Consider the following 26,524-nt stretch of genomic DNA (forward strand, 5'->3'; position numbering starts at 1 on the left):
TATGTAAATTACCCAAATGTGAATAACAAACAAATCAACCATTGGTGAATGATATTGTATAAATCTTTTTCTTATTCAAAAACTTTATCCTAAAACTCCTAAATCTATCCAATCTTGTAAACCTTTTAAATTGATCACTGCTACCTCTATTAAATCCCAAACTTCAAAATTTTACATAGATACCAATTAAATTTGATAAAAATCATGCTAAAAATATCCAACAATCAAGAATTTTTCTCCATAACAGAAAGTAGAATGTCAAAATGCAGTGGTTCAACCTACTGCAAAGTGCAAACAAATTATTTAAACTTCATAAAAGCATAAAAACTTGAACAACACAAAGGTCTAAATTCAAAGAAGAATAACTTCAAAAACTGTAAACATTTCATGTGTGTCTTCAGTTTTCATTCATTCTTTCCAATCCCATGAGACATGTTATAGATACCTCGACCCTATAAACAAATGCAAGCCACTTAAAATAAAAAGAACTGCAAATTTATATGCAAAAAAGAAAATGTTTTGAGAAATGAACTTACAATGAGAAAAAGGCAAGAACCAGCAAGAGCAACAGGAATGGCAACTGAGGTAAGTTTGTCCATTGGACTTTTCAAATGAGTGTGTTTGTGGATGCTTTGAAACAATCTTTGCTTTTCAAGGAGTTGTTCTCTTGGTCTAAAAGGTGCTTCTGCCACCATCCTGCAAACAAATATTTTTAACTTTAGGGCAATAGAATCTACCTAAGCTCATCATGTTCAAAAACTTCAATTCTATTACCAGATTCAATACCAGACTCTAAATCAAATCCAAAAAAGGAAATTTCGAAAATCAAAATACTGTATAGTGTATACAGATCGAGAAACACGCAATACATATTAAGATGCCAATTGTACAGAAAATAATCGATTCGAAACATTAATCAGATGAAGCGTCAGGTGATATATCCTCTGAGAAAGGAACTATGAGTCAAGACGTGGCATAGACTCGTTGCGTAATTTACATCTAACTCTACGAATCAAGAAAACCTAGAAACCTAGAAATCAGATCAATTTAATACGATGCAATTGACAAAGGCATCGAATTGAGACGAATGGATGGACTTACTTGGACGTTGATAAAGTCAAGGTATTCGCGAGAGCAGAAATGGAGGAGAATCGATAACCTAGTCACCACAGAAGAGAGAAAGGATTCAGAGCGATGGCGGATCGATGTATTGAAATAACTTCTTGCGAAGTCAGAATTGGGGGTGATGTATTGGGCTTTGGTTAGTGGATCTCTACACCCGGCCCAATCTAGTTGAAGAAGTTGTAGTGTTGTACACAGGCGGTATTTGTTTTATAGTAAGTTACGGTTTTGGTTCTTTTTGGTATGGCTATTCATTATTTGGTTAAAAATCGGACAATTTAGATTGGACAATTTGGTTCGGATATTTGGATTTTTGGATTGGTTTTAAGTTAAACCGAATTATTATTTTTGGATTTCGGATTGGTTTTGGTTTATAAAATAAGAACCGAATTGTCCAAAAAAACCGAATAACAACTTATTATTTATTTTTTAATATATATCTTTAATCATTTATAAATTTACTAAATTATTTTTTTAATTATTAGAATCTTTCAACCAAGATAGTACTTTAATATATACTTATGAAAAGTTTTTTGTCAATGAAAGATTAAACTATAGCTAATTTTTCTTAATAGTTGTTTATAAATTATAATTCATAGCTAAAAAGTTTTATTTAGTTACTTTTAAAGAGTTAGCTAATATTTAAATTATAAATTATTTAAAATGTCTTGGTTCTTAAAAACCGAATTGAAAAAACCGATCCAATCGAACTGTAATTTGGTTGGATCGGATCGGATTTGAACGTAGTTTGGACTATTCGGATTCATGTTTTGAAAACTGAAATCCATTTGGATTTACTTGATTGGATCGGATCAAACCGATCCATCCAAACAAACACCCCTACTTTTTGGTATTTGTGGTTTTCAAAAGTTACATCTGCTACCGTTTAATTAAATACTATGTTAAATCTTGTAAAATGTGTTCTAATAAATAAAGATTTTTTTTGTCATTTATCATATTGTCATTCAATTTGTTTAATATATTGTCATTTAATTTGTTTAATATATTTTTATGGTTATTTTGAATTGATTTATTTTTCACATATCATTTTATGGATTTTTTTTTATTTTAATAAATTTCATATAATACTTTAATGTAATAATTACAAATTTATAATAAATGTAGTAATAGATAAATATCAATTTCATTAACAGACTTACCATTTTATTTTAAAATTCTTAAATTAAAGCTCATTTGTTCATTTTGTTTATTTATTTAAATTTAAAAGAAAAATTAATTTTAATAATTCATTATTTTTCTTATTTTCTTATGAATCCAAAGTTTTTAAATATTTAGACTTTTGTATTTAAATTTTTTTAATTAACCCATATAATACATGAGCCTTGCACCTAGTGATAAATATATCATCATTTTGTCCTTTCTTATTTTATTTTCTATCATTTTACCCTTTGACTATAAATATTAAAACATACATATCAGGGACCAAAACTATAAATTATCCCAAAAGTTACAATACTAAACATGCTTCTTCCGCATTAGCCTTCTATACGATATCGGTTTTCCGACGTCACCTCCAACCCTCATTGCCTCACCTCCTCCCATGCATTACAACGCCACCACCATCCCTACCCCTACCGCCTCCTTTTCTCCTCACCTCCTTCCATCATCCACTACCTTATGATTCCTTTAACTCCCCTTCGATGTTGGGTTGTGATTTAGGGACAAAGACAAATGTAATTGATTTTTTGTTCTAATTTAGGGTCGGAATCAAATTATAAAAGATAATAGAGATGTTTTATAGTTTGTTTATTGGGTTTTTGATAGTTGATTTTGGTTTTGTGAAGATTTTGGTAATCGGTATATGGTTTTTGGGTTTGTTTATGAGTGGTGAATGATAGGGATGAACAGTTTGTCCCAAATCTTGATCCCGTACCGGTACCGTACAGGAACTGGTACCGAACCGTACCAAATTTGGAAATATGAGACGGTACTTGGTACTCCAAATACATGAAATTTGGGATTCGGTACCATTGGTACAGGTACTAGTATCGCAAATCGGTACCATTCCCGGTACCGGTACTGGTGATGTTAATTCGATTCGGTACTCGGGACTTTTGATAAAATTTGGTTTTCGGGGAATCGGGAACGGTACGGGTCGGTACCGGTTCCGTCCCACGCTCATCCCTAGTGAATGATGAGATTATTTTTTCTAGATTTTTAATGTTGATGTTGGCTACAACATTTTGAATTTTTTGGATATTTTTAGTTTTTTTCAACAAACAAATGTCAATGAAATACTTTTCTTATAAGAATGGGTGCAATGGAGGGGGTTTCTTAGTAAAAAAATTATTTAAGGATATATTTGGTAATATAATGACGGTAATACTCTTTTAAGTGGGGTGTTTGGACCCCACCTCTAACAAGGTGGCTCCGCCACTAGGATGCTGGTGGTGGAGGTGGTGGTGGAAGTGGTGGTTGGTGGAGTAGGGTGTTTATGTTAAAGTGATGGTATATGATGGTTGTGGTGGTAGTAACGGTATAGTGTGTTCTTTATTATATTTTTATGAAAATGAGCACAATGGTCCCTCGAATTTCACAAATGACAAAATAAAAAAAGAAAAATGGACAAAACTTTTGTTATTTCGTATATATTTAACGGACGACAATTGACATAGTTAGTTTTAAGAATCATGCATGCAACTTTTAGAAACCACAAAGACAAGTCATGGACATATAAGTATAAACCACTGGTGCCAAACGTTTAATTTACTCTTCGTATTATTAAAAATAATATTGTTACCATTAATACATGGACGAACACCTCTTGCTCCCGGTGGATTTTGTCTTTGTATTTGAACATGATTCTTATTGATTTTTTAGGACGTGATGGTATTTTAATATGATACAGGTGGTTATGATAATGAGTATGATATTATTGCTAGCAGATAATGATTTTATTTGATTTTATTTCATTTAGATGATAACAACTAAATTTTAGCATGCAGTAAAAAAAACATACAATTTTCTTTATGTACACTACATATTTATGGTTAACATCTTATTTTGTAAACATGAAAATTCAATAACAAATACCAACCAAGAAAAAAGCAACCTAATCTTCGCCAAAAAATTCATTTATGTTCGTTTATTCATAAGGAACAAACATGAACAAAACAATTCGTTCATTTAGTTGAACAAATTGAACGAATGAACAAAACAATTCGTTTGTTATATGCTCTGTCCACAAACTGATGGGTATAATCAGAAATGCTTCAAAACTATAGGGTCGCCAGAGTAATAAAGAGAAACTTTGAGGGGGCGTTCGATCCTCTTGATATCTTTCCACTCATCTCCGGCGGCCGCCTCGGAGGAGAGAGGGCGAGCGCGAGATGGAGAGTGACAGTTGCAGAGATCCTAATGGCATTCCGAACCCGAAAGAAGAAGAAAACCCAAAAATTTCGAATTCCAAGCCAAAAGTAGTAGTTATAATGGGAGCAACAGGTTCTGGAAAATCTCGTCTCGCCATTGACCTAGCTTCACAATTCCCTATCGAAATCATTAACGCCGATTCCATGCAGGTTTGAACACAAGCATACAAGCACACTAGTACGAACATATATGTATTGGTATTACCTAATTTCTTCTTGTCTCGTGAACTTTTTGATTAGGTGTACGAAGGATTGGATGTTCTCACTAATAAAGTTCCACTTGACGATCAGAAAGGTTCGATTTTTTTTTGCTTGAAAACAAATTGATTAAACATCCATATCATTTCACCATTCAATGTCTTCGTTCTTTCTTCCTCAATGTATTAATCATCTGTGATTCTCTGTCTATGTAGGAGTGCCACACCATCTCTTAGGTACAATCAGCCCTATGGTCGAGTTCACTGCAAAAGATTTTAGGGATTCTGCAATTTCCGTGAGTACTTGTCCTCTCTATATAATAAACAAGGATTGTCAATTTACTGCTTCCATTGACATTTTATGATTGTTTCTCTGCTATTGGTTCCATATTTTCCATTTGAATGTCCTTGTGATCATAAAAAGTTTGCTACTTTCAGCTTATCAATGACATAACATCCAGGAATCATTTGCCTGTCATTGTTGGAGGCACAAATTACTATATTCAGGTATAACATTACTTAGTATCTTCATAAGGATCTAAAGCTTATAGAATTTCAATCTCTTTCTCCTTGCTATTTTCAGGCACTTGTGAGTCGATTTCTTTTAGATGATTCACCTGTGGATACTGATGAACTCAGCTTAGATGAAACATATGGTATACAACATTTTTTTTTGCTTCAAATTCTTATGCACTCTTTTAACCAGTAGACATGAAATTACTGATGAACAGGAGATAAACAACAACCTAATGAACTTATACAAGAACAAGAGAATTTTATTTATAGTTATGATAATCTTAAAGATCTTGATCCAGTTGCAGCAAATAGAATCCATCCAAATGACCAAAGAAAGGTAAGTGTCATCCTTTCAAAAGTCCTTAATTTTGCAAATCTTTCATACACATTCAATATCAATTAATATTTCCATATTGCAGATTAATCAATACCTTCATATATACGCTTCCTCTGGTGTTCTTCCTAGCAAATATCTTCAGGAAAAGACTATGGAGGTTAGTATCCCATATTCTTTCAAAACAATACTTGAATAATCCAAACAGGTTAAATACAAGAAATAGCAACATACTTTGATTGATTTGTTTATTATAGCATTATAATTCAAATACAAACTGAAAGTAGAATGCTATTTTTTGCAATTATTTACTTGACTGAGTTATAACCTTGTATATGTCAGAACAGAATTGGGGAAATGCAGATAATTTGAGATTCAATTGTTGTTTTATATGTGTGGATGCTTCTCTCCATGTTATAGACAAATATGTGGACAAAAGGGTAGATCAGATGATCGATTCAGGCTTACTTCTAGAAGTTTATGACATTTTTAACCCTGACGCTGATTACACTCGAGGCTTACGCCAAGCAATTGGTGTCAGGGAATTTGAGGTCTTTTTAAAAACATATCTTTCCAAAGGGCAAAATGGTAATTTTGAGAGTCCCATTGACAAGTCAAAATTAAACATGAATGAAATCTTGAGTATCCCTGGTGAGAAAGAGCTTCTTCAAGATGCAATTGATAAAGTCAAATTAAATACCAGAAGACTTGTTCGACGTCAGGTATTAATTGAAATAATATTTTTTAATAATCATAAATATAATTGTTAATTATTTTAAAAGATGTAATTCTATTTATTTTTCCAGAAAAGAAGGCTTATTCGGCTGCAGACATTGTTTGGGTGGAACATACATTATGTTGATGCAACAGAATGTCTTTCATGTATGACAAAGGGCAAATATGTAATTTTCAATTGGAAACTGAAGATCTATTCATCTTAATCATATTAGGTTTGTTTTATTTTCAGGTTTTACAGAAGAGTCATGGACTACAAATGTGGTTAAGCCTTCAATCCAGATAATAAAATCTTATTTTGAAAAAGATATAAATTTGATCCCTGATTTTAATGCAACAAATGGTGTTAAAGGATTAACATTGAAAGAAAGAGACTTGTGGACACAACACATATGCAAGGTTAGATTTTATGTATTTCAGGTTATTGATTAAAAAAAATGAAATTTGTTCGATTGTTGAAAATATATATTACTTGTAGGCATGTGGGAATAAGGTGCTTAGAGGGGGATATGAGTGGGAACAACATAAACAAGGCCGGAATCATCGGAAAAGAGTATGCCGGCTTAGGAAGTCCGGAATCACTGCCTTGGATGAGTAACGGAATCGCTGATTCCGGGTTGGAAATGTGAAACTATGGTTATGTTTAAAGACTTTAAGTGAAGTCAACTAGTTAACACATGGTTCTGTGTGAAGTATCAAAATATATCTATAGAGTTATAATTATTGTAATTATATAAATATTTTTAACATAGTTGTTATCTATTTTAACTTTTTTTTAAAATGCTGCCATATGTGAAAACAGTGTTTACATGTATTCTAGAAAGGAATATTGTAAAAGTTAGCATTATGTTGTGCGAAAGATGTTTCACCTTTGTTGGTGGGAAACATAATAATTGAGTACTCGACGTGAGCCCATTTCAAATTGTTGCACGAATACGCCACACACGTGAGTGAGAACAATAAATCATTAATTCTATTGTTACAATAGTTGGTATTTTACGTAAATGAATTATAAGACAGTTAATTTTAGAGATATTGAACCTTTATAAACGAGTAACTTAACAAGTATACTTTATTTGTTTTAGAATTTGAAACAATGACAACTTGCTTTCGGAATCCCCAATTTCGGATTAGTTATGAGTGTTTTGGAATGGGTGGGTGGTTAGTGAGATTAGACGTAAAGGTATTTCGGAATCTGACATCGTATATTTCAGACTATGATCGTGCATTTCGGACTCATATACAGTTTAAAATCTACATTATTCTAGAGTGAGCTTTTGTATGTAATTTCTTGTTCTATTTTGTAGTGATTGGTTTACACATTGTTTAGAGGACTTTAATATCTAGATTTCTATTATTTAAATTGAGTTGTAATTAGTTTTTTAGAGTATCTATTTGTAGTGGAGGGTAATGGTGCCAAAAGACTACCTTATAAATTAAATTACTTTAGATTGTAAATTAAATTACTTTAGATTATAGATTATAAATTAAATTAAAAGGCTACCTTATAAATTAAATTACTTTAGATTGTAGATTTAACCAACATTATTAACTTCTATATGTTGCTTAAGTTGGTGGTTTCAAAGTCCATATGACATACTAATCAGATTTATCACTTAATTATGCAAATTATTGACTACACTAATATCAAATATTTTATTAATATTGTAACTAATATGGCTCATACTACAGTATAATTGTATATTGTTAATTGAATCACATGAGATTTAACCTTACGTTTATTTATTTATTTATTTATTGACTTATTCTAACTTCTACTTTTATTAAAATTCGGTGTTATAATAGAAAAGGAAAACAAAGTTCATTAATTAATGTAGCGTCCCAAATTTCAAATCAAAATTTTCATCTTAAAAATAGAATATAATGTCATATTGTGCTCCCAAATGTTATATAAAAGCATTTTTGTCCAATAATTGTAGAATATAATTTCCAAAACCAAGTAACATAATAAAATTAGTAGAAATTTAATTCATAAATCAACATCAATGCACACGCGGTACAATCAAGCCGGGCTTTCCTCCTAATAACAGATGTAACACCTTAATTTTTAACCATAGTTTTTTCATTTTTAATTTAACAAAGATTAGGGTTTCACAAATCAAGTTCTACATAATTATCCAAAACAAAATTGTCACATAATATCAGAGTTCATAAACTGTCTCAACAACAAATCCCCCGACGAGTGTGTACAATCAGACATTTGCCTTCCCGCGGTCCTCAGAAGTACCTGAAACACATAAATCAACAACCATAAGCACAAAGCTTAGTGAGTTCCCCAAAACACCACACACATCACAACATAAATAAACAACTATGGGTTATCAGCAACCCTAGGTACTATTAGCAGTCCCAATGGGCTAACAGTACGCCCGATGGGTTATCAGCAACCCTGGAGATTATCAGCAGTCTCAGTCACTTACAAACATCATAACATAATAATAATAATAACTAGAACCAATTGGTCTTCACAGATACAACTATCCTACCACACATGTAAGAATAAGTAAGGAGACCCACCTGACACTGACGACAAGTAAATCTCACACCCGAACTGCCGGAACTAGACTCTACCTAGTCAACGAAATAATTCACCCTAATTAATAATTAAGGTCTAAAACTCAATTCGCGAGTCCATATCCCACAACTAAGTCCTCCAAGGGCAAAAATACCATTTTGCCCTTCACATGGTCCAAAACCCTATATCTTGACCAAAAGTAAAAAAGTTAATGAAAGTCAACTGCCCAGCGCGTACGCTGGGTGTACAACTCAATCAGAAGTCATCGGGGGCCGAATCGGCTACACGAGGTGTAGCTAGGAGTACACCTAATGTACTCAATCTGCTTCCTTTTTCACCAACTTTGTGTCTTAATCCTTTAAGACAACTAACCAAACCTTAGATCTGACCCATCTAAGATGTCTTAATCCATAAAGTCGTCGACTTTAAGCCTTTGCATGGCTAGGAAGGACTCAATGCAACAAACCTTAACTTCTAACATAATCTAAGCTACTTTACTCATGCATAAGCCATAGGTAATGATCAAACACCCATTTTTATGAATCTATAGGTCCTAAAATGCATGAAAGGATGGCTACTATTATGTGGAGTGCTCCAAGATCATAAAGGTCCAATCGTAGGGACAAAAGCTCATAAAACTTCAACCATGTAGATCAAATAGAAAACACATCAAGGTATAAACTTTATACCTAAAAAAGATGCGCAAAGTGGAAAGGTTCCTGAATTTACAAGCTTGCAAGCAAACACTTCTTCTTCTCTAGATTCATTATTTAACAAAATGCACCAAAACACTCAATAAACTCACAAAATTCACACAAGCAACTAAGACTTGGAATTAGGGTTTGGGGAGGGAATGGTGGTTGATAAGGATGATCAAATGGGGATATAATGTTGTTTAAATAGAGAGCAACCCTTAAGATTAGGGTTTGGAGTCTGGGCTAGTACGTCGGGCGTACCACACATACGCCCAACATACTAGCGGTTGTAACAGCCCGGAATCTCAGGTATTATTAAATTATGTTTTTGGGGGTGATTTAAGAGGGGACTCGGCGAGTTGGAGCCTAGACTCGCCGAGTAGGATCGCAGACTTGGTCGCGGGTTCGCGACTGGACTCGACGAGTCTAGATATGGACTCGGCGAGTCGACGCTGTTCAGCAGAAACCCTAACCGTTCGGTTTTGGATCGTATATAACGCCTCTTAGGCCGTCATTGTCCGTCTTTTGGTCGATTGAGAAGAACCCTAATCGTTGTGGACGTCTAGAGCAGGAGAGAAAGCTATTGGAACTTGGAGGAACTTGTTAGGCAAGAAGAAGAAGAATTTGGCCAAAGGGATATCAAGGAGGATCGAGTCCTGAGGTTTGGGGGACACAGAGAGTGCGTTTTCAGGTAATACTCGGACCATTCTGTTATTTTGATGTGTATACGAATCTAGGGTTTATGAAACCCACTTAGTGATTAGATGGGTTATTATGTTATTACCCAGACCTTTATACCCCAGTAATAAGATGTTTAGAAGTCCAGAAAGTCCCATGATTGTATATCTCTGGACCAAACGTAATTTAGGAAGCAGTTGCTCGTCTGCATGGCATGGACTCGCCGAGTTGTTCTTCAGACTCGGCGAGTAGCTTGAAGATTTACTGGGACTCGCCGAGTTGTTCTTCAGACTCGGCGAGTGGAGTCGGGGTGGCCCCCACGATTCTTCTAGGAGTAACTCGTCGGGTCGAGGAGAATACTCGACGAGTAGATAGGGAATCTCAGAGAGTTGGAGGACGTCTAGACTCGCCGAGTCGCCATGGCACTCGCCGAGTCCGGTCGAGTTGACCGTTGACCGTTGACCAGAGTTGACCTAAGTCTGACTTCTTAGGGATAGTCACACTTAGAAGATATAAGTGTTAATGAGATATGTGATGTTATAGGGAGGTTGTAGCTCGTCGGATTGTGCACGAGTCATTTCGGGATTTGCTAGCTTTCAGTTTTTACGAGGTGAGTCTTCTCACTATACTATACCCAGAAGGGTTTGACTGTGTGACCGGAAGGTCGGATATGATATGTGATATGTATGCTATATGTGGTAAGTTATTTGTTATATGTGCTATGTATGTTATGGGCCGGAAGGCGATTATATTATGGGCCGGAAGGCAATATGTTATGGGCCGGAAGGCGATATGTTGTGTGATGGACCGGAAGGTCGGCGTGGGTAGGACCGGAAGGTTTACCCAGCAGGGACGGAAGTCCCCTGAGACACATGGACCGGAAGGTCGGGGCCTGGAAAGGCGTATGTGCGTAAGTTGTATATTGGGGAACTCACTAAGCATTTATGCTTACAGTTGTTGTGCATGTATTTCAGGTACTAGCGAGGACCGTGGGAAGGCGCCGGCGTGATCGATACACACAGAAGAATGCTTTTATGATCTTGGGATTTTGATTTTTTGTATTTGACAGAATACTTAAACTATTTATGCCTTGTTATGAATGGAAATAAATATATTTTCAAAATGAAAAATTTGTTTGAAAATTTGCGTTGTTACAACGGTCATACGCGATTCCATGTTGCACAAGTACGTTGCGCGTACTCTTAAGTACACCCTGCATACGACCAAAAATGTAAACCTTTTCCTTAAGGGACCAATTATGCAACTTTTGATAAAGATAAAAACAACAATAAACATACTTAAAATTGGGATGTTACGACAAAAAAACTTGAAAAACATTTATTCCATAGCTATAAGCATAAAACTTATTGAGTTCCTCAAAATACCACATATAACATCACATATACAATACATACATATAAAGGCTCATAGTCAACACCTCCGTAGGCTTATAGGCTTATATCCATCATCCTAAAGACCTGTTATACTTCCATTTGACTTATAATCAACACCTCAATGGGACTATAGGCATAAGGCCATCATCCTAAAGACCTGTTAAAATTTCTACAATCATTAGCTTATACTCAAAACTCAAAACCTTAGTAGGCCTATAGGCACATGACCATCATCCCAAAGACCTGTTGAACTTCCAACTACATATCCTAGTGGAATTGAAGGCTTACGACCAACTTCCCCTAGGATCCTACACATAATAAACAATAAATTAACCAACCTAAACATACAATCCTACCCTAACATCATCCATACAACTTATTCCACTACACATATAATGTTACACATAGTACAGTGAGAAAACTCGCCTGAGTCTAGTAGCAGAGTCCCAACAATAGCCTTTGGAACAAAACAACTAGCAAAACCAACTAATACCAAATTGAGACTAAACCTTAGTCTAAAACTAACATCCAATAAAGTTTGACCAAAAGTCAAAATGGTCGAAAGTGAACGATCAATGTGTTGCGACCTAGCCTGGTCGCGTCGCAATTACTAGGCGACAAAATAGTCGTGAATTTGGATCAAGGCTCATGTCATGACCATTCCATGGTCGTCCCATGCTTTCCAAGGAAGAGTACTTATTCCATTAAATGATTAATCCAACAAGTTAAAGGCTAACATTTTCAGATCTGATCTAAACAAGGTTCTTAATGGATAAAGTTTTCAACTTTATCCATTCACAAGTCCCAAACAAGCTATAATTCAAACCCTAGGTTTAACATAGTCCAAAAGCTAACAATCTCATGCATGGATCAAAAAGGAAGTCCAAAATGCCTTCAAAACAACATAATGGTCCCAAAACATCAATCAAAATCATTTTTGGACCTGATGTTCTCCAAAATCTATATAATCACAACATAAATGGCCAAAAACCAACAAGATGCTAGATCTAAGATCAATCATTTAAAATACTTGAGTCTTGAATACTTACATAGCTTGATGAGGCCACAAGAAGGTAGAAAGTCTATGGAGTTTGCTTCTCCTGACACAAACTAGCAACCAACTCTTCAATCTCTCTTTCTTTAAGGTATCAAACACAAGGAAAAAAGGAAAAGGACACTAGGGCTTTAGAAGTGAGGGTTTATGGGTTCGAGGTTGAGAAATAAGGGGAACCTTAGAAGTTAGTGTCATTGAATAAGCCTCAAGGCTTAAGATTAGGGCTTGGGCTTATTGCGACTTTACGTCACGAACTATACATGGTCGCGTCGCAACTTGTGACGTAGCATGCACTGTAACACTCCATTTTATGAGTCGTTATCTAGAGTTTTTTTTCCTCAAAACCATCTTCTCGATTCCCCTGAAAAACTCATAAAAATAAATCTAAAAACACAAATGTTATAATTATCCCTCACTTATTTGGATTTCGTTGTTGAAATCAGTCTTGGCAAACCACTTTAGATATGTTTCTTGCAATTCCTCGATGGATTTTCCAAATCCAATCCCCCGTTCATTTGAGATGTCACTACATCTTTCTATCCTAAACACCTTTGCTTAACGACTCAGAATTACAAGGTCTCCATGTCCAAATAACATAACCCATCATTTCGTGATAATCCTCCAAAATCGGGAAGTCATTGGTTGAACCTCTGAAACTAACACTTTAACACCAACAACCATTCCCTTAAAAGGGCAACACTTTCTCATAGAATGGGCGAGCATACCTCCTAACGACTCACAGCTTCACACCGCAACCAATATCTCTATTTAATACGGGTGCTCAACCACCTAACAATCATTCAGGGGTACTACAACGAGTACGCCAGTTCGAAATCTCCATAACCAATAATCTAAGGATGGTAATCAAACTCATGATAGGATTCTCTCATTTCCATGCGGGAGACCACAAATATTGAAGCTCAACAGGAGACTCCTAAAGTATAACATTGACATTTTGACAAGTCAATCATCTCACAAAAGTCAAATCATTTCCGGACATACATAAAGCTAACAAAGTATACCATACAGACTAATATAACCACTTTTAATATGGTAATTTATTTTTACATTTTAAAACATGCTCTGCCATTTGTGAACATAATGTTTACATGGGTTTTATCTTGATGTGTTGTTTTGTATGCATTATAGATAAGAATATTATGAAAGGGTAACATAGTCCTCAACTCCTTACTGTTTTGTTGTGCCAAAGATGTTTTACTTTTGTTGGTGGGAAACATAATAATTTAGTACTCCGACGTGAGCCCATTCCAAATTATTGCATTAATACGCTCCACACGTGCGACCAATAATTCTATTGTTACTAGATTTGGTATTTTATGTAAAATATTTTTTACGTTTTATAAAAGTTCAGTAATTACAAAACAATTAATTTTATAGAAAATAAATATAACATCCTTTTTTTTCTAATTTTCATAAAATAGCCACAACTTTTCATAGGCCATCATCTGCAAAAATCTAGATGGCCTGCGAAAATATTTTTTTAGTTTTTTTTGAGAATTTTTAGGTCACATTTGTTATTGGGAGAACCCAAATGGTATGATAATGGTTATGGAGTTCGTATGCAAAAGCTACGAAAATTTTTTTCTTCACAATTTTTCGCACGCCACCATCTGCAAAAAATTGTAGTAGTCGTCAAAACGAACACGTCGATATAAAGAACGTCGAAAATAGAGTTTGTATGAAGATATTATGATTTTTATAGGTTTTGACGAAGATAATAACAAATATAATGATGTTAATAAAACAGTATGTGACCATTGTTTATTTCTTATGTTTTTTCTTAATATTTTAACATATAACAATTTTTTTTAATAAAAAAATATTTAAAAAAAGGGTTTTATATAGAGAAAAAAAGGTTTTTTATGTGAAATTTTTTTTTTTATAAATATTATTTTATACAGAAAAAAAAACATATTCTAAACTAAATTTTGAAAAAAAAAATGTAAAAATACTAAATTTATGATGAATTCATAAGAAAACTTTGAAATCTGGACAAAAAAGTGTAAATTTTAGATTAAATTTGTAATAAATTTTAAAACTTGGGCCAAAAGTTTAAATTTTGAAAATGGGTGACCTGTTGACCGGGTTAAAAGGGTAAAAGTGAATAAAACTCCTAATATTCGGGACTTAATTAAATATAATTCTCGGTATTCAGGACTTAATCATAAAAAAAATATAGGGACTCAATCGAATATGAGGTAAAAATATAGGGACTTTATTGTAGCTTTCCCTTAAAAAAGGAAAAAAGAAAATATAAATTTTTAACATAAAATGGTCTCTCTCTCTCTCTCTCTTTCTCTCGCTCTCACGCGCGCGCGCCAAAGAATGTGCCAGGAGATATCATATGTATCAAATTGGGAGACATTGTTCCCGTAGATGTTCGTCTTCCCAAAGGAAATCCTTTAAAATTTGATCAAGATACGCTTACTAGTGAATCTCTTCCGATAAACAAAAACCCTTATGTAACATTCATAAAATTCATGAAAAATGTTAAACTTTAATTAAACCCAAAAACCATCATTGTTTACAAATTGTTTTCAAAACAAGTTCAACATCAGAGAAATCCCAAAATCGTGAAACAAAACGTGAGGAGGTGCACGATCACGCATTCGCCTTCCCACGATCCTCTGAGGTACCTGGAACATAATCCAAAACTATAAGCCTAAAGCTTAGTGAGTTCCCCCAAAATACCAATACACAAGCAAATATCACATAACATAATAACAACATGCAATTGGTCCACAACTAACAGACTACATTACCCCTGAGCCCACAACATAAGTCTGGCTTGCCCCCTGGGCCCACAACTTATGTCTGGCTTACTCCCCGGTCTGATCAATCCTCGGACTAACTACCACTAAGCCCTCAGTACGAGTCTGGCATGCCCTTCCAGGCCCTCATCTCGTATCCGGAATGCTCATGACCCCTTAGTATGAGTCTGACATGCCCTCCCTGGCCCTCAGCTCATAACTGGTATGGTCCAGGGTTTGTTGGCTACAACACGGAGCAGTACAACCTCAACCCAACCCACACAATATGTCAACATATAACATATAATATCATATACAGATAAACAGACAGTATCACATGTATTCCTACAGATCTACCAAACTAGCATATCAAAACTAGCATGCATATCTATCCCATACTTAACATATCAACAATACTAGGTTATCAAACCAATGGGCCGACCTTGGTGCCTTCGACCCGAAAGTATAGTGAGGAAAACTCACCTCACAAGTAGCACATAATTGATAAGGCCCGACTTCGAATCTCAGCTCTCAACTAACTTACCTACAACCACCCAGTGACCAATTCCATTAAAACCCAATAATACCCAAAATGCCCTTAAAAGTCAAACATGGTCAACTTAAAGTCAACTAGTCAAAATCCATAAACCCATTGAGTCAACCCAGCTGAGCCGACCCAACCGTGTTAACTCGAAAATGGTTGAACCATAGGAGTATGGGAGGCGTACTCTGAGGTACACTCAGCATACGTAACCTCACATTAACTGCATTACGGGGACTCTGACCGAGTACATAGGCGTACCCTCCCAGAGCCCAAAACTCCAACAAGTGCTTAATGGCTTAAGAACTTAAGCCCAAACTTCAAATCCATGGTCCAAATGCACCTCAAAGTCATAAAGTCTCCAACTTTATGACTTTGGACATCAAAAAAGTCCTTAATACATGGTATTAATCCATTAAGACCTTCTACAAGAAGCATGAAGCCAAACTAGATAAAGAGACCTCATTTTTCTGACTTAGAACCCTTCTTAGGGTCTGAAAGGACAACCCAAAATGTACAAAACCAAACATGCATAACAATGGGACTTTTAGGACAAGAAGAACATCATAAAGCTACCAAATTAAGATCCAAGCAAACAAAGCATAACTGTTGCAACTTTTTACATTCTGGAGCTTCCCAAGAAGGTGATGATCCAAGATCCATAAGCTTGCTTCAACTTCTAATCTCCTTGATGCAAATCCTTCTTCCTTAAGCACACAAAGAACACAATTTAAGCTCAAAATACTCTCTTATAGGGTTAGGGTTTCCAAAAACGACTCAAGGGCTTAGAGGCTGAAAGGATGAGGCTAAATGATCCATAAAGGTGTTTAAATATCCCTCAAACCCTAAAAATTAGGGTTTCACTCAGACATAAGTACACCCACGTACTAGGGAGCGCCCTAGTACGCTTAGCGTACTCACATGTACACCCAACGTACAACTCCTTCTCCTAAAATTACCATTTTTCCACTAGGGCTTCTTAGGGCTACATCTTTACAATCCAAGGACCAAAATGACATAATTTAAAACCAAAGGAAGGATTTGAAATACATGAAAACCCGAGATGTTACACCTTACAATGAGGTTACTTTGGTTCAACCTGCAAGCAAAATGAAATCGAATATGTTATTATCGAAGTGGGGGTAGCAGTTAAAGTAATTATGATTTATCCAATCCATCAGATGCCATACATAAGCGAATTCGACAATCTTCTGGTTCTCTTAATCGGTGGAATACCAATTGCTATGTCGACTGTTCTTTTTGTCATCATGACAATCATATCTTATATGCTTTCATAAAAAGGTGTGATTACCAAAAGAATGATTGTGATTGAAGAAAAGGGGGAAATGGACATGCTTTGCAGCAATAAAACAAGGACACTTAAGCTCATCAACCTTTTGTGGATAAAAATTTAATTTAGGTGAGAGCTGGGATTAGAGAGGTCTATTTCTTCCTGTTTAACCCTATTTCCAAGAGGAAATCGTTGAGTTACATTGACATTAGTGACTGCATCGGTCCATCCAAGTTGTATTACATACTAACAATAGTAATGCATAAAAAAATGAGTGATTAAGTGTTTACAAAAAATAAAATTAATGGCTAAATGTGTACAAAAAAATATTATAAATTAAAGTATACATAGAAACTTATAATAGTCAGTCATAATAGTATTTTATAAACAATGTTAACAAGTGAAACAGTAACACGTATAAAGGAAAACTTTAATAACTAACTGTATACACAACAAAATTCACCACTCTTATAAATTATCAAATAGTGATCAAACCAAAACTCAAAGTGCATATTTATCTAACAATTTCATTGTGTTTTGTAAGATTAAAATCCAAACACGAGTTAAAGAGGAAATTTGGGCAACGTGCAACATTCTAGAAAGGTTGAATTAGGCCTAAAAAAGTGTTGCTTTTGTACATTGTGAATCGCTTCTTTCCAAAATCTTTAGCTTTGCACATCATGAAATGCTCCTTTCTAGTAACTCTAGCTAAAAGTCTCAAGAATGCTTGTAAAACATACTGAAAATCTGTGTATAACACTCAGCGATATGTATATGAAAAAAGTACCGGTGTAGTTTATAATGATATAAAAAATGAAATTTAACATCGACATTGCATCGTGTATAATATGTTAGATTGAGACAAATTTATATTATTGTGTAGATGAAAATAAGACTGTGTCAATGATATATTTGGAATTGTATCGAATATTACGTAACAAAAGTTATAATTGAAAATAAGATCTCACAGCTTAAATTAATTATAAATATAAAAAAATTAATATTGTAAAAATAAGTTGGTCTCAATGACATTTAAATACAAACATATCGCATATATAAATAATTAAATTTCAATTAAAACGTTATTAATATTTATTTGGCAAAACAACTAAAATAATAACATATTTTGCTAAAATCATAATCATATTATATCCAATTCTTTATTTGCTGTTAAAGTTGTAAACTTGCAATACTATCATTATGGGACCTGCAACACGTAAAGGGAAAAAAAAAGAAAAAATTTAAAGAACCCCTTCCAATCTTCCATGTTAGCTGTCTCTCGGTATCAATATTATTGTCAAACTCAAATATTCATTTATACACTAATAAAAAGAACCGTTATAAAAATATCATTTTCAAGTGTAAAAGATATATGATAATAATATTAATAATTGCTAAATATTAATGCATAGTAATATCATTTATAACTATAACGAACCAATTTCTCATATATTTTAAACAAACACACAATATAGTTGTATTTGAATATTAAAGGTTATTGATTAAAATAATCAATTTCTACTCCAGCTCCTTGTCTTCTGAAAAATAGGGGACTAGTTGTAACAGTACTTCTAATTTAAACCCCTTTAATTCATTCATATGGTATTTTGGTTCCAAAGTTCAAAAAATGTATGCAAAAGGGTCTTAGTGGCATTTTCGTAATATTGGCATTGGGGGAGTACGTCGTGTGTACGTGTGTACGCTGAGCGTAGTAGAGCGCGCCCTAGTGCGTTGGGCGTACACCAGTGTACGCGAGGCGTACTTGCCAGATGATGAAACCTTAATCTTTAGGGTTTGGCTCGTATTTAAGCACTCTTATGACATCATTTCCTTCACCTCAACTGCCTCCAACCCTCTCATACATGTTTGCAACCCTAGTTTCATCTTGAAGAGCCATTTTTGAGATTGTGTGAGTGTTTTGGTGCTCTTGAAGAAGAAGGAAGGAAGAGGTGACCATCATGAAGGAGTGAAGCTCTCTAGATCCAGGATCACACCACCTTTTGGCACCATTTTGAGGTATCAAGTTCTGAACTTGGTGTAGTTTCTTGTAGATCCTGTTTTGGGTTAGTTTTAGGTTCTTTTTGTCCCAAATGTGGTGTTTCATGAACAAAGCATGTTCTTGACCCATTAAGCTATCCTTTCAGCCCTTGGGAGGGTCTTGAGTCATAAAAATGGGTTTCAAATGGTTGGTTTTGCTCCATGCATCTTGTAGAATGTCTTAATGGATTAAGAAGTTGAGTTAAGCACTTAATGGGCACGCAAAGTCATAAAGTTGGAAACTTTATGGCTCTTGAGTGTATTTTAGCCATGGATCTGAAATATGGACGTAAGTGCTTAAGATATTAAGCACTTAATGAGTTTTGAAGCTTCGGGGAGTATGCCCTGCGTACAAGGTCAACCACCCCAATGGTGGTCAACATGCGAGGATTGTAACACTCAGTTTCAGATTTGCTTCTTTAATCGGGGATGCAACCTAATCTTTAGTGGTCACGAGGCTTAGGGCATTGGGAAAGAAAGCATTTTGGCCCTTTTCGGATGTGGGCGTCGTGGTTTGAGTGATCCAAGTGTTCGACGGTGTCTTTGGAGGCCAAGGGTATGATGGTAATTTGAAAACTCAGTCTCTTATGGATTTTGGCTTTTGTTCGAGAAGTTTTAAGGTTTGGGTGTGTTGCTAGGAGCGTAGGGCTTCTCACCACTTTCTCATGGATATAAGGTTCGTTGGAAACAGATAAAAGATGGGGAAGTTATGACATTTTGAAGATATTGGCAGATTTGGCTCCTAATGGAAATAGTTGGCAAATCGGTCTCATGCATGCAAGGAGGGTATGCACGTGTTTGGCTGAGTACGCCTACCATAATATTGGAAAGTGGACGCGAGTGTTTGAAGTTGTACGCCCAACGTACTGACATTATGCCCAACGTAATAAGCTGGACCCCAAAGCCCTAAATTTTAGGGTTGGCTCACTATTTAAACACCTTAACTCCCATGTGTTAGCCTCTCTATCATCCTCCATTGTCATAAACCCTAATCTCGAGCTGTAACCTCATCCAAGAGTGTTATGAGCTTTTTATGTGCATCTTTGGTGGGTTTTAGTGTATATTCAAGAGTGGAAGCTTTGTGCAAGGTGGTGAATCAAGGGGAAGGCTTGTGGATCTTGACTCTTTGCTCCATTTCCAGCTCATAAAAGGTAAAAAGTTCTAACATTGCTCATTAGAATTTGAGATCTAAGATTATGTGGGTTTTGGTCCCATTTTGACCTCATGGGTGAGATCTAGTGGTTGGACACCACTCTAGGAGCTTTGAGTTGCTACTATTAGCATTTCCGAGGTTATAAGTTTATGAAGTTGCCACCTTTCCATGCATGTTCTAGATGTTATGTTGGGTCTTAATGGATTAAGTTGGTTGTTGGGTCCCATTGAGTCATGCAAATGCATAAAGGTGCCAACTTTATGCATTAAGAGCTTAGTTGGAAGGTTTTCTGAGGTTTGAGTGCAAAGGACTTAAAGGATTAAGTCATAAATCAAGTTTTAGAGAAACTGCGGTTACGCCCCGTGTAATTAAAGTTACTCCCGACGTATTTCCTTTCGATCGTGATCTAGAACTCCTCGAGTACGCCCAGCGTAGCTGAGCGTACGCCCCCCATTCGTCGATCTGATGGATTTTGGGTTGTTGTGTTTTGGGCTTTGTGTGACAACTCGAAATTTATTCCGTTGCGGTATCCCAATTCCGTTAATAGAATACTTTATTTTATTATTATTATTATTATTATTATTAAGATTTCCGTTAACATTTGGGTTAGACAAATCAACTAATGATTTATTTTATTTTAGTGTTGAAATGAAATAAATAAAAACACGAGTAATACCCTCAAAGTTATTTGGGAAAAAATTTTAGTTTACAACTAAGCCGGGTTACGACCATTTAATCGGGCAAAAATTTAAATTCCATTTAACGTCGGTATGGGGTGGATCCCCACCTGGCCACCAACTCAAGCCCTATATAAGGGTTGAGTGGTCACCAAATTAGACTTTTTACCACTCTAGTCACTCACTCTCTCTCTCGCTCTCTACTCTCTCTCTTCAAAGCCCGATTCTTCCAAAACTCCACAAGTTTCCGCTCCCAAACTATAAGTTCTCTTACCCTAGATTGTTCTAAAACTCATTACATGTCAATATAGCTTGAAAATCATCCATGGAGGCCAAGAACAAGGAGTTTACGACCCAAGAACCCTCTTAGGCCGTAAACCCCTAAAAGGGTGCCAAAATGCCCCAAATTCCTTCCTTAGGCTTAGAGGCTAACTTAGAACTTGCCATTGAAGTGTTTTAGACATTAAACATTATGTTTAGAGGCTTGAAAGAGGGTTTACGGCCCAGGAACACTCTTAGGCCGTAAACTCCCTCTAATTATGCAAATTGAGCCTTAAACCTCCTATTTAGCCTTGGACCTTCACTTAGAAACTAGTAGGAGTGAGCTAAGGACCTCAAAATCGAAGTACAAGGGGGTGTCCAAGAGTTTACGGCCGTAAACCATGGGGTTCATGACCGTAAACTCCCAAGGAGTGGTCCTAGGACCGCAAACTCCAAGGGAGTGCCCCCTTTTAACCCTAAACACCCCTCAAGCCATGGATTAAACCCTAGAACTTTTCCTTGTGATGTAAGAAACCCTTAAGCACTCAAATACACTCCTCCCATGAGTTTACGGCCATAAACTCATGGGGGAATTGGTCCCTCAACCGTAAACTCACCTAGGGTGAGTATTTGAGGAGTAAACTCCATAGTGAGGCCTTACACTCCTTCCTTGCAACCTAATGGCCTCCTAACACTTGACCAAAGCGTTTTTCTTCGCATTAGGATGTATATAATTGTTTAATTAGTGTTTAGTCAGTAATTATATGTAAACATATGTCTTCATATGTTTCTAGGGTCCTAGTGTGTGTTCAAGTCTTCCCTTTACACCTAGCATCCTACCCGACATTCCATCCACTCCACTCGCTGCAGGTGAGTTCATACCCCTTAATTAACCTTTCTAATGTTTCTTTTTAATGTTTTAGGGGGGGGGGGAATACAAGTTAAATACAACAAGTTATAGTATCAAATCATATGTGATTTATAACTTGAAATCAAAAAGGATTTTCTATACTTTTAGCTACTTGTCAACAAAACTGTTTTAAATAATTATCAACGCATTTTCTATGTTAAATTGATGTTAAACTATTTTCAAACTGTTTTTAAACTACTTTTCTTTTTAACTATATCTACACCAATATATTTATATAAGTAAGACTTGAAGGACTTAGGACCGATAGCTCGCCTTACTTCCTGTTCTTGTTTAATTGGGGTCTTAGGGTATATTGTTATCCGTCCGACTGTCGTTGAATTTTTAGTTATATATCATATATATTTGTGTTATATATGAAAGTCTTCATCTTATTCATTACCTTTTTAAATCAAAGGCATGCAATCCCACACTCTATTTAACTATAATAGGTATACTTAAGACTACTGCTCATTTCCTCTATCACTATGATACTCACTATAATTACTACTATTACGGGTAATGCATGTTAAAGAGAACACTCTATATACTATACTAAAAAGTTCATTATACTATAATACAAGAGAATACAATAATCCAGAATGTGACACACTATCCCTCTATACGACACTCTACTGTGCAAACACCGTGTAACCAGAGCTTCCCGAAGGGAAAGCAACCACTACATGTATAAATCTATACATGACAGACACTATTACATCCCGACTGCTAACTACAGTCTGAGCCGACTAGGCCCAGGGGTGACAAAACATCACTACACTACGTATGACCGGGAAGGTCATCAGATACTCTACTATCACTAAGATTGGTTACATGAGAAATTACATTCGTACCCAAATTAACACACTAAGAATTAAAGGATAAACTAACTTCCCGAAGTGAATATATATACATATATTACTAAATTGAAGTTTGTAACACTACTATATCCAGCCGGCTGTAAAACTGCTAAAATAAGATATTATCTTTTCTCATTTACTTTACATGAATGAAGTCTATAATCTTATTTTCATGATTAACAGTCTCAATGGGAAAACTTTTACACACTCAAAGGATCAAACTTACAAATATGCACATCTGGAAAATATAGGATTTTCAAGGGATTTTACTATTTTCAAACATTAATCACAACTTTACATTACATGATTGTAACACTTTTATACAAGCAACAACACTAAATTCTTATGAACTTACCAGCTTTATGCTGATACTCGTTTTCAAAATAACTTGTATTCTCTGGTCGGAATTAGACAGGTACAGATGCAGTTTTGAGAAGACGGAGCGAATACAAGACTCCTCTTTATTTTTTATTATATATTTTGGTGTCTAACAAACTGTTCAGAACATGCTTGTATCGTAATTACTATATTAATGCAATGGTTGTTGTCGCTTGTTTTTACTATTATGCAATTGTGATGATACTGTACATGACGTCCTCCACCCCAGAACGTATTTCGCCGTTCTCGGTTTTGGGGTGTGACACTTTGCTTTCCTTTGGGCTACTTTATTGGACTTGTTGTTTAGGCCTTTGGGCCATCTAAGATTTATTAATTGACAAGGAATTATTGGGATTTAGGATAAGGCCTATATGGGGGTTGGGCCTAATTTGGAAAATTGGGCCATTAGTGGGCTTTTGTGAATCTTGTAGTTTTGGGCTTAGGCCTTAGTTGCGAGTCTAGTTGGACAAGGGGTAAAATGGTCATGTTACACAAAGTATGGATTATGAAGCATAGTTTGGAACCTAATTGCTAATTGGGTGTTATTTTGGAATTGATAGCTCGGGAAGTCTTTAGGGCAACAACTAAGGATTTCTTTCTGTGAGCTTCTACATTCGAGGCGAGTCTCCTCACTGGTCGAAGGCACCAATGCCGAACCATTTGGTTTATGTATTGTAGGAAGACATGGGGTGACCCTTTGCAAGAGGCGGCTCCTGGCAATTTGTATGCAAGACCATAGTTTCAACTCTGGAAGTTAATTAGTTAGTAATGGTAGATTGTATGTTAGTTACCTTTGCGATGCTTGCATGGAAGATCAGGAGGTGGCTCCTGGTACTTGTCTGTAAGACCCAGAGTTTTGGCCCCCGACCTAGAAAGGAAGACTACGAGGCGGCTCATCGCATAATGGCAAGACTATGGTTGGCATATAGCACTCCTATTGATTGTGGTATATGTATGATATGTATGGCTCATGATTATGTATGACATGTATGGTTCGTTTGATAGGTATGGTATGTGGTATTTGGGGAACTCTCTAAGCTTTGTGCTTACAGTTTAAGGTTTTGGTTTCAGGCACTTCTGGTTCGAAAGCAAGGGCCCGACTTGATTGCAATGCATACACCCGTGTTTTCCGCAATATGTGATTTTGGGATTTAACTCTGATAATTGTTTTACTTAGAAATGGTTTTAAATGTTTGGATCAAGTTACATCTATGTTTTGATTATAATAAAAATGAAATTTTGTAACATCCATAAAAAATCATGCCAAATTTAAACTTTTCAAAACATTTCAAAACCATTAATTATTACAAAACTTGTTTGCAAAATAGTATAGTATCATAGTAACCCAGAAAAAAGTCATAAACATGAGGAGCTGGACGATCACGCCTTTGCCTTCCTGTGATCATCTAATGTACCTGGAACAAAACTAAAACTGTAAGCCCAAAGCTTAGTGAGTTCCCCTAAAATACCAACGCCATACCCACATAACCATATCATATAACAAATACAGAACAACATGCACAATGAGCCTTCAGCCTGACTGGACTGCCTCGTAGGCCTTCAGTTTATTTGGACCGCTCTCTGAGCCTTCAGAACATCTGGACCGCCTCTCAGGTCCTTCTTCCTATCCGGACCGCTTGCTGGGCCTTCGGCCTGACTGAATCCCCTTGCAGGACCTTCAGTTTATCCAGACCGCCCTGGGTATGTTGGTGTTTAGCACAAAGTAGGACCGCTTCAACCCAACCCCCAATCAAACAAAAATGTGCACATAAATATCACCCGCTAGCTCATATCATATAATAGTTAAACTGATCCAACATATCACTAATCATAGCAACATCCTATAACCAGGATACAGACCTAACCGCTCACTAACATAACATCATCCTATATACTAGGATACCGACCTAACCAGGACACTAAGCATATTACCATCCTAATTTCTAGGATGTAAATCAATAACATATCATGTAAATAACCCGGATACAAATCTGAAAGGGCCAGCATTGGTGCCTTCGACCCTATTAGTATAGTGAGGACAACTCACCTCTCAACTGTCGAATCGAAGTGATAACTCAAACTATCGAACCACGGCCACAAACTCCACCACCTCTATTTACCATAAGACCATTTCCATAAATTTCCAATTTACCAAAATACCCTAGAAGTCAACTAGTCAACCCTTGGTCAAAGTCCAAGTCAATGGTCAAGGTCAACAGTCCATGTTGAACCGACTTGCCGAGTGCAGTTCACCGACTCGTCGAGTCCTTCCCGAACTTGAGAATTCGTGAAATCCCCAGTTGACTCGTCAAGTTTCCCTAAAACTCGCCGAGTCCATGCATGTCCAAATGGTGGGAAAACCCTAGCTGACTTTCCAAGTCACCCTACTGACTTGCCGAGTGCATACAAAATTCCTTGCACGACAATCTTCATTGGACTCGCTGAGTTGGCCATGCAACTCGTCGAGTCCCTTAAGTCCTTTCTCCACCCAGACGATTTTTAAGCCACTTTAAAGCTCCATAATGCAGATCTAAGCTCCTAAGGCATACTTCTTACGTAAAGTTGCAAACTATATGTACATGCAAGGTGATAATGGCCCAAATCAAGCTAAAGAAAGGTTCTAAGGGATGAAAAGGGTATTACTGATGGGTTTTAGCCATAAGAACTTTCCTATGTGCGCATGCAAAACCCTAATGCTTGGATCTAGGCTTTCTAATAAACATGCTTTGAATCCAAGTCTTCTAATGACTAATTAGGTTAAATAACAACATTGAAACAGATCTAGAATCATACCTTTGAGTTCCTTGTTGATCTTGAGGTCTTGGAGCTTTTAGAGTCACAAATGTCACTCCTCTAATGGCTTACAAACACCAATAGCAAGAAGAATGATTTAGGAGAGAGGAGAGGGGAGGAATTCAGCCAGGGTTCTCTTACTTTAGGAGAGGTATCGAATTCCCTATGCCATGGGGTCTATTTATACTTGTAGACTCCTTAAGGG

The 26,524-nt window shown here is 35.9% G+C and overlaps 2 protein-coding genes across 2 annotated transcripts; one reads left to right on the plus strand and one right to left on the minus strand.

Moving 5' to 3' along the window:
* Nucleotides 1–214: 214 nt before the first annotated feature.
* LOC111886093 (uncharacterized) lies at nucleotides 215–1,260 on the minus strand. The gene is made up of 3 exons (XM_023882328.3): nucleotides 1,102–1,260; nucleotides 537–696; nucleotides 215–452 (listed from the first exon to the last, which is right to left on the minus strand). The coding sequence occupies exons 2-3, from the start codon at nucleotides 693–695 to the stop codon at nucleotides 405–407; spliced, it is 207 nt and encodes a 68-aa protein (XP_023738096.1). The 5' UTR covers nucleotide 696; nucleotides 1,102–1,260; the 3' UTR covers nucleotides 215–404.
* A 3,056-nt stretch (nucleotides 1,261–4,316) lies between these two features.
* On the plus strand, nucleotides 4,317–7,193 carry LOC111886096 (tRNA dimethylallyltransferase 2). The gene is made up of 11 exons (XM_023882333.3): nucleotides 4,317–4,661; nucleotides 4,752–4,806; nucleotides 4,925–5,004; nucleotides 5,147–5,215; nucleotides 5,292–5,364; nucleotides 5,440–5,561; nucleotides 5,644–5,718; nucleotides 5,906–6,280; nucleotides 6,365–6,440; nucleotides 6,526–6,692; nucleotides 6,772–7,193. Exons 1-11 carry the CDS (start codon nucleotides 4,473–4,475, stop codon nucleotides 6,889–6,891), a joined length of 1,401 nt encoding a protein of 466 aa, XP_023738101.1. The 5' UTR covers nucleotides 4,317–4,472; the 3' UTR covers nucleotides 6,892–7,193.
* Nucleotides 7,194–26,524: the final 19,331 nt, after the last annotated feature.

The sequence above is a fragment of the Lactuca sativa genome, chromosome 1 (assembly GCF_002870075.4).
Source record: "Lactuca sativa cultivar Salinas chromosome 1, Lsat_Salinas_v11, whole genome shotgun sequence".
Taxonomy (NCBI): Eukaryota; Viridiplantae; Streptophyta; class Magnoliopsida; order Asterales; family Asteraceae; genus Lactuca; species Lactuca sativa.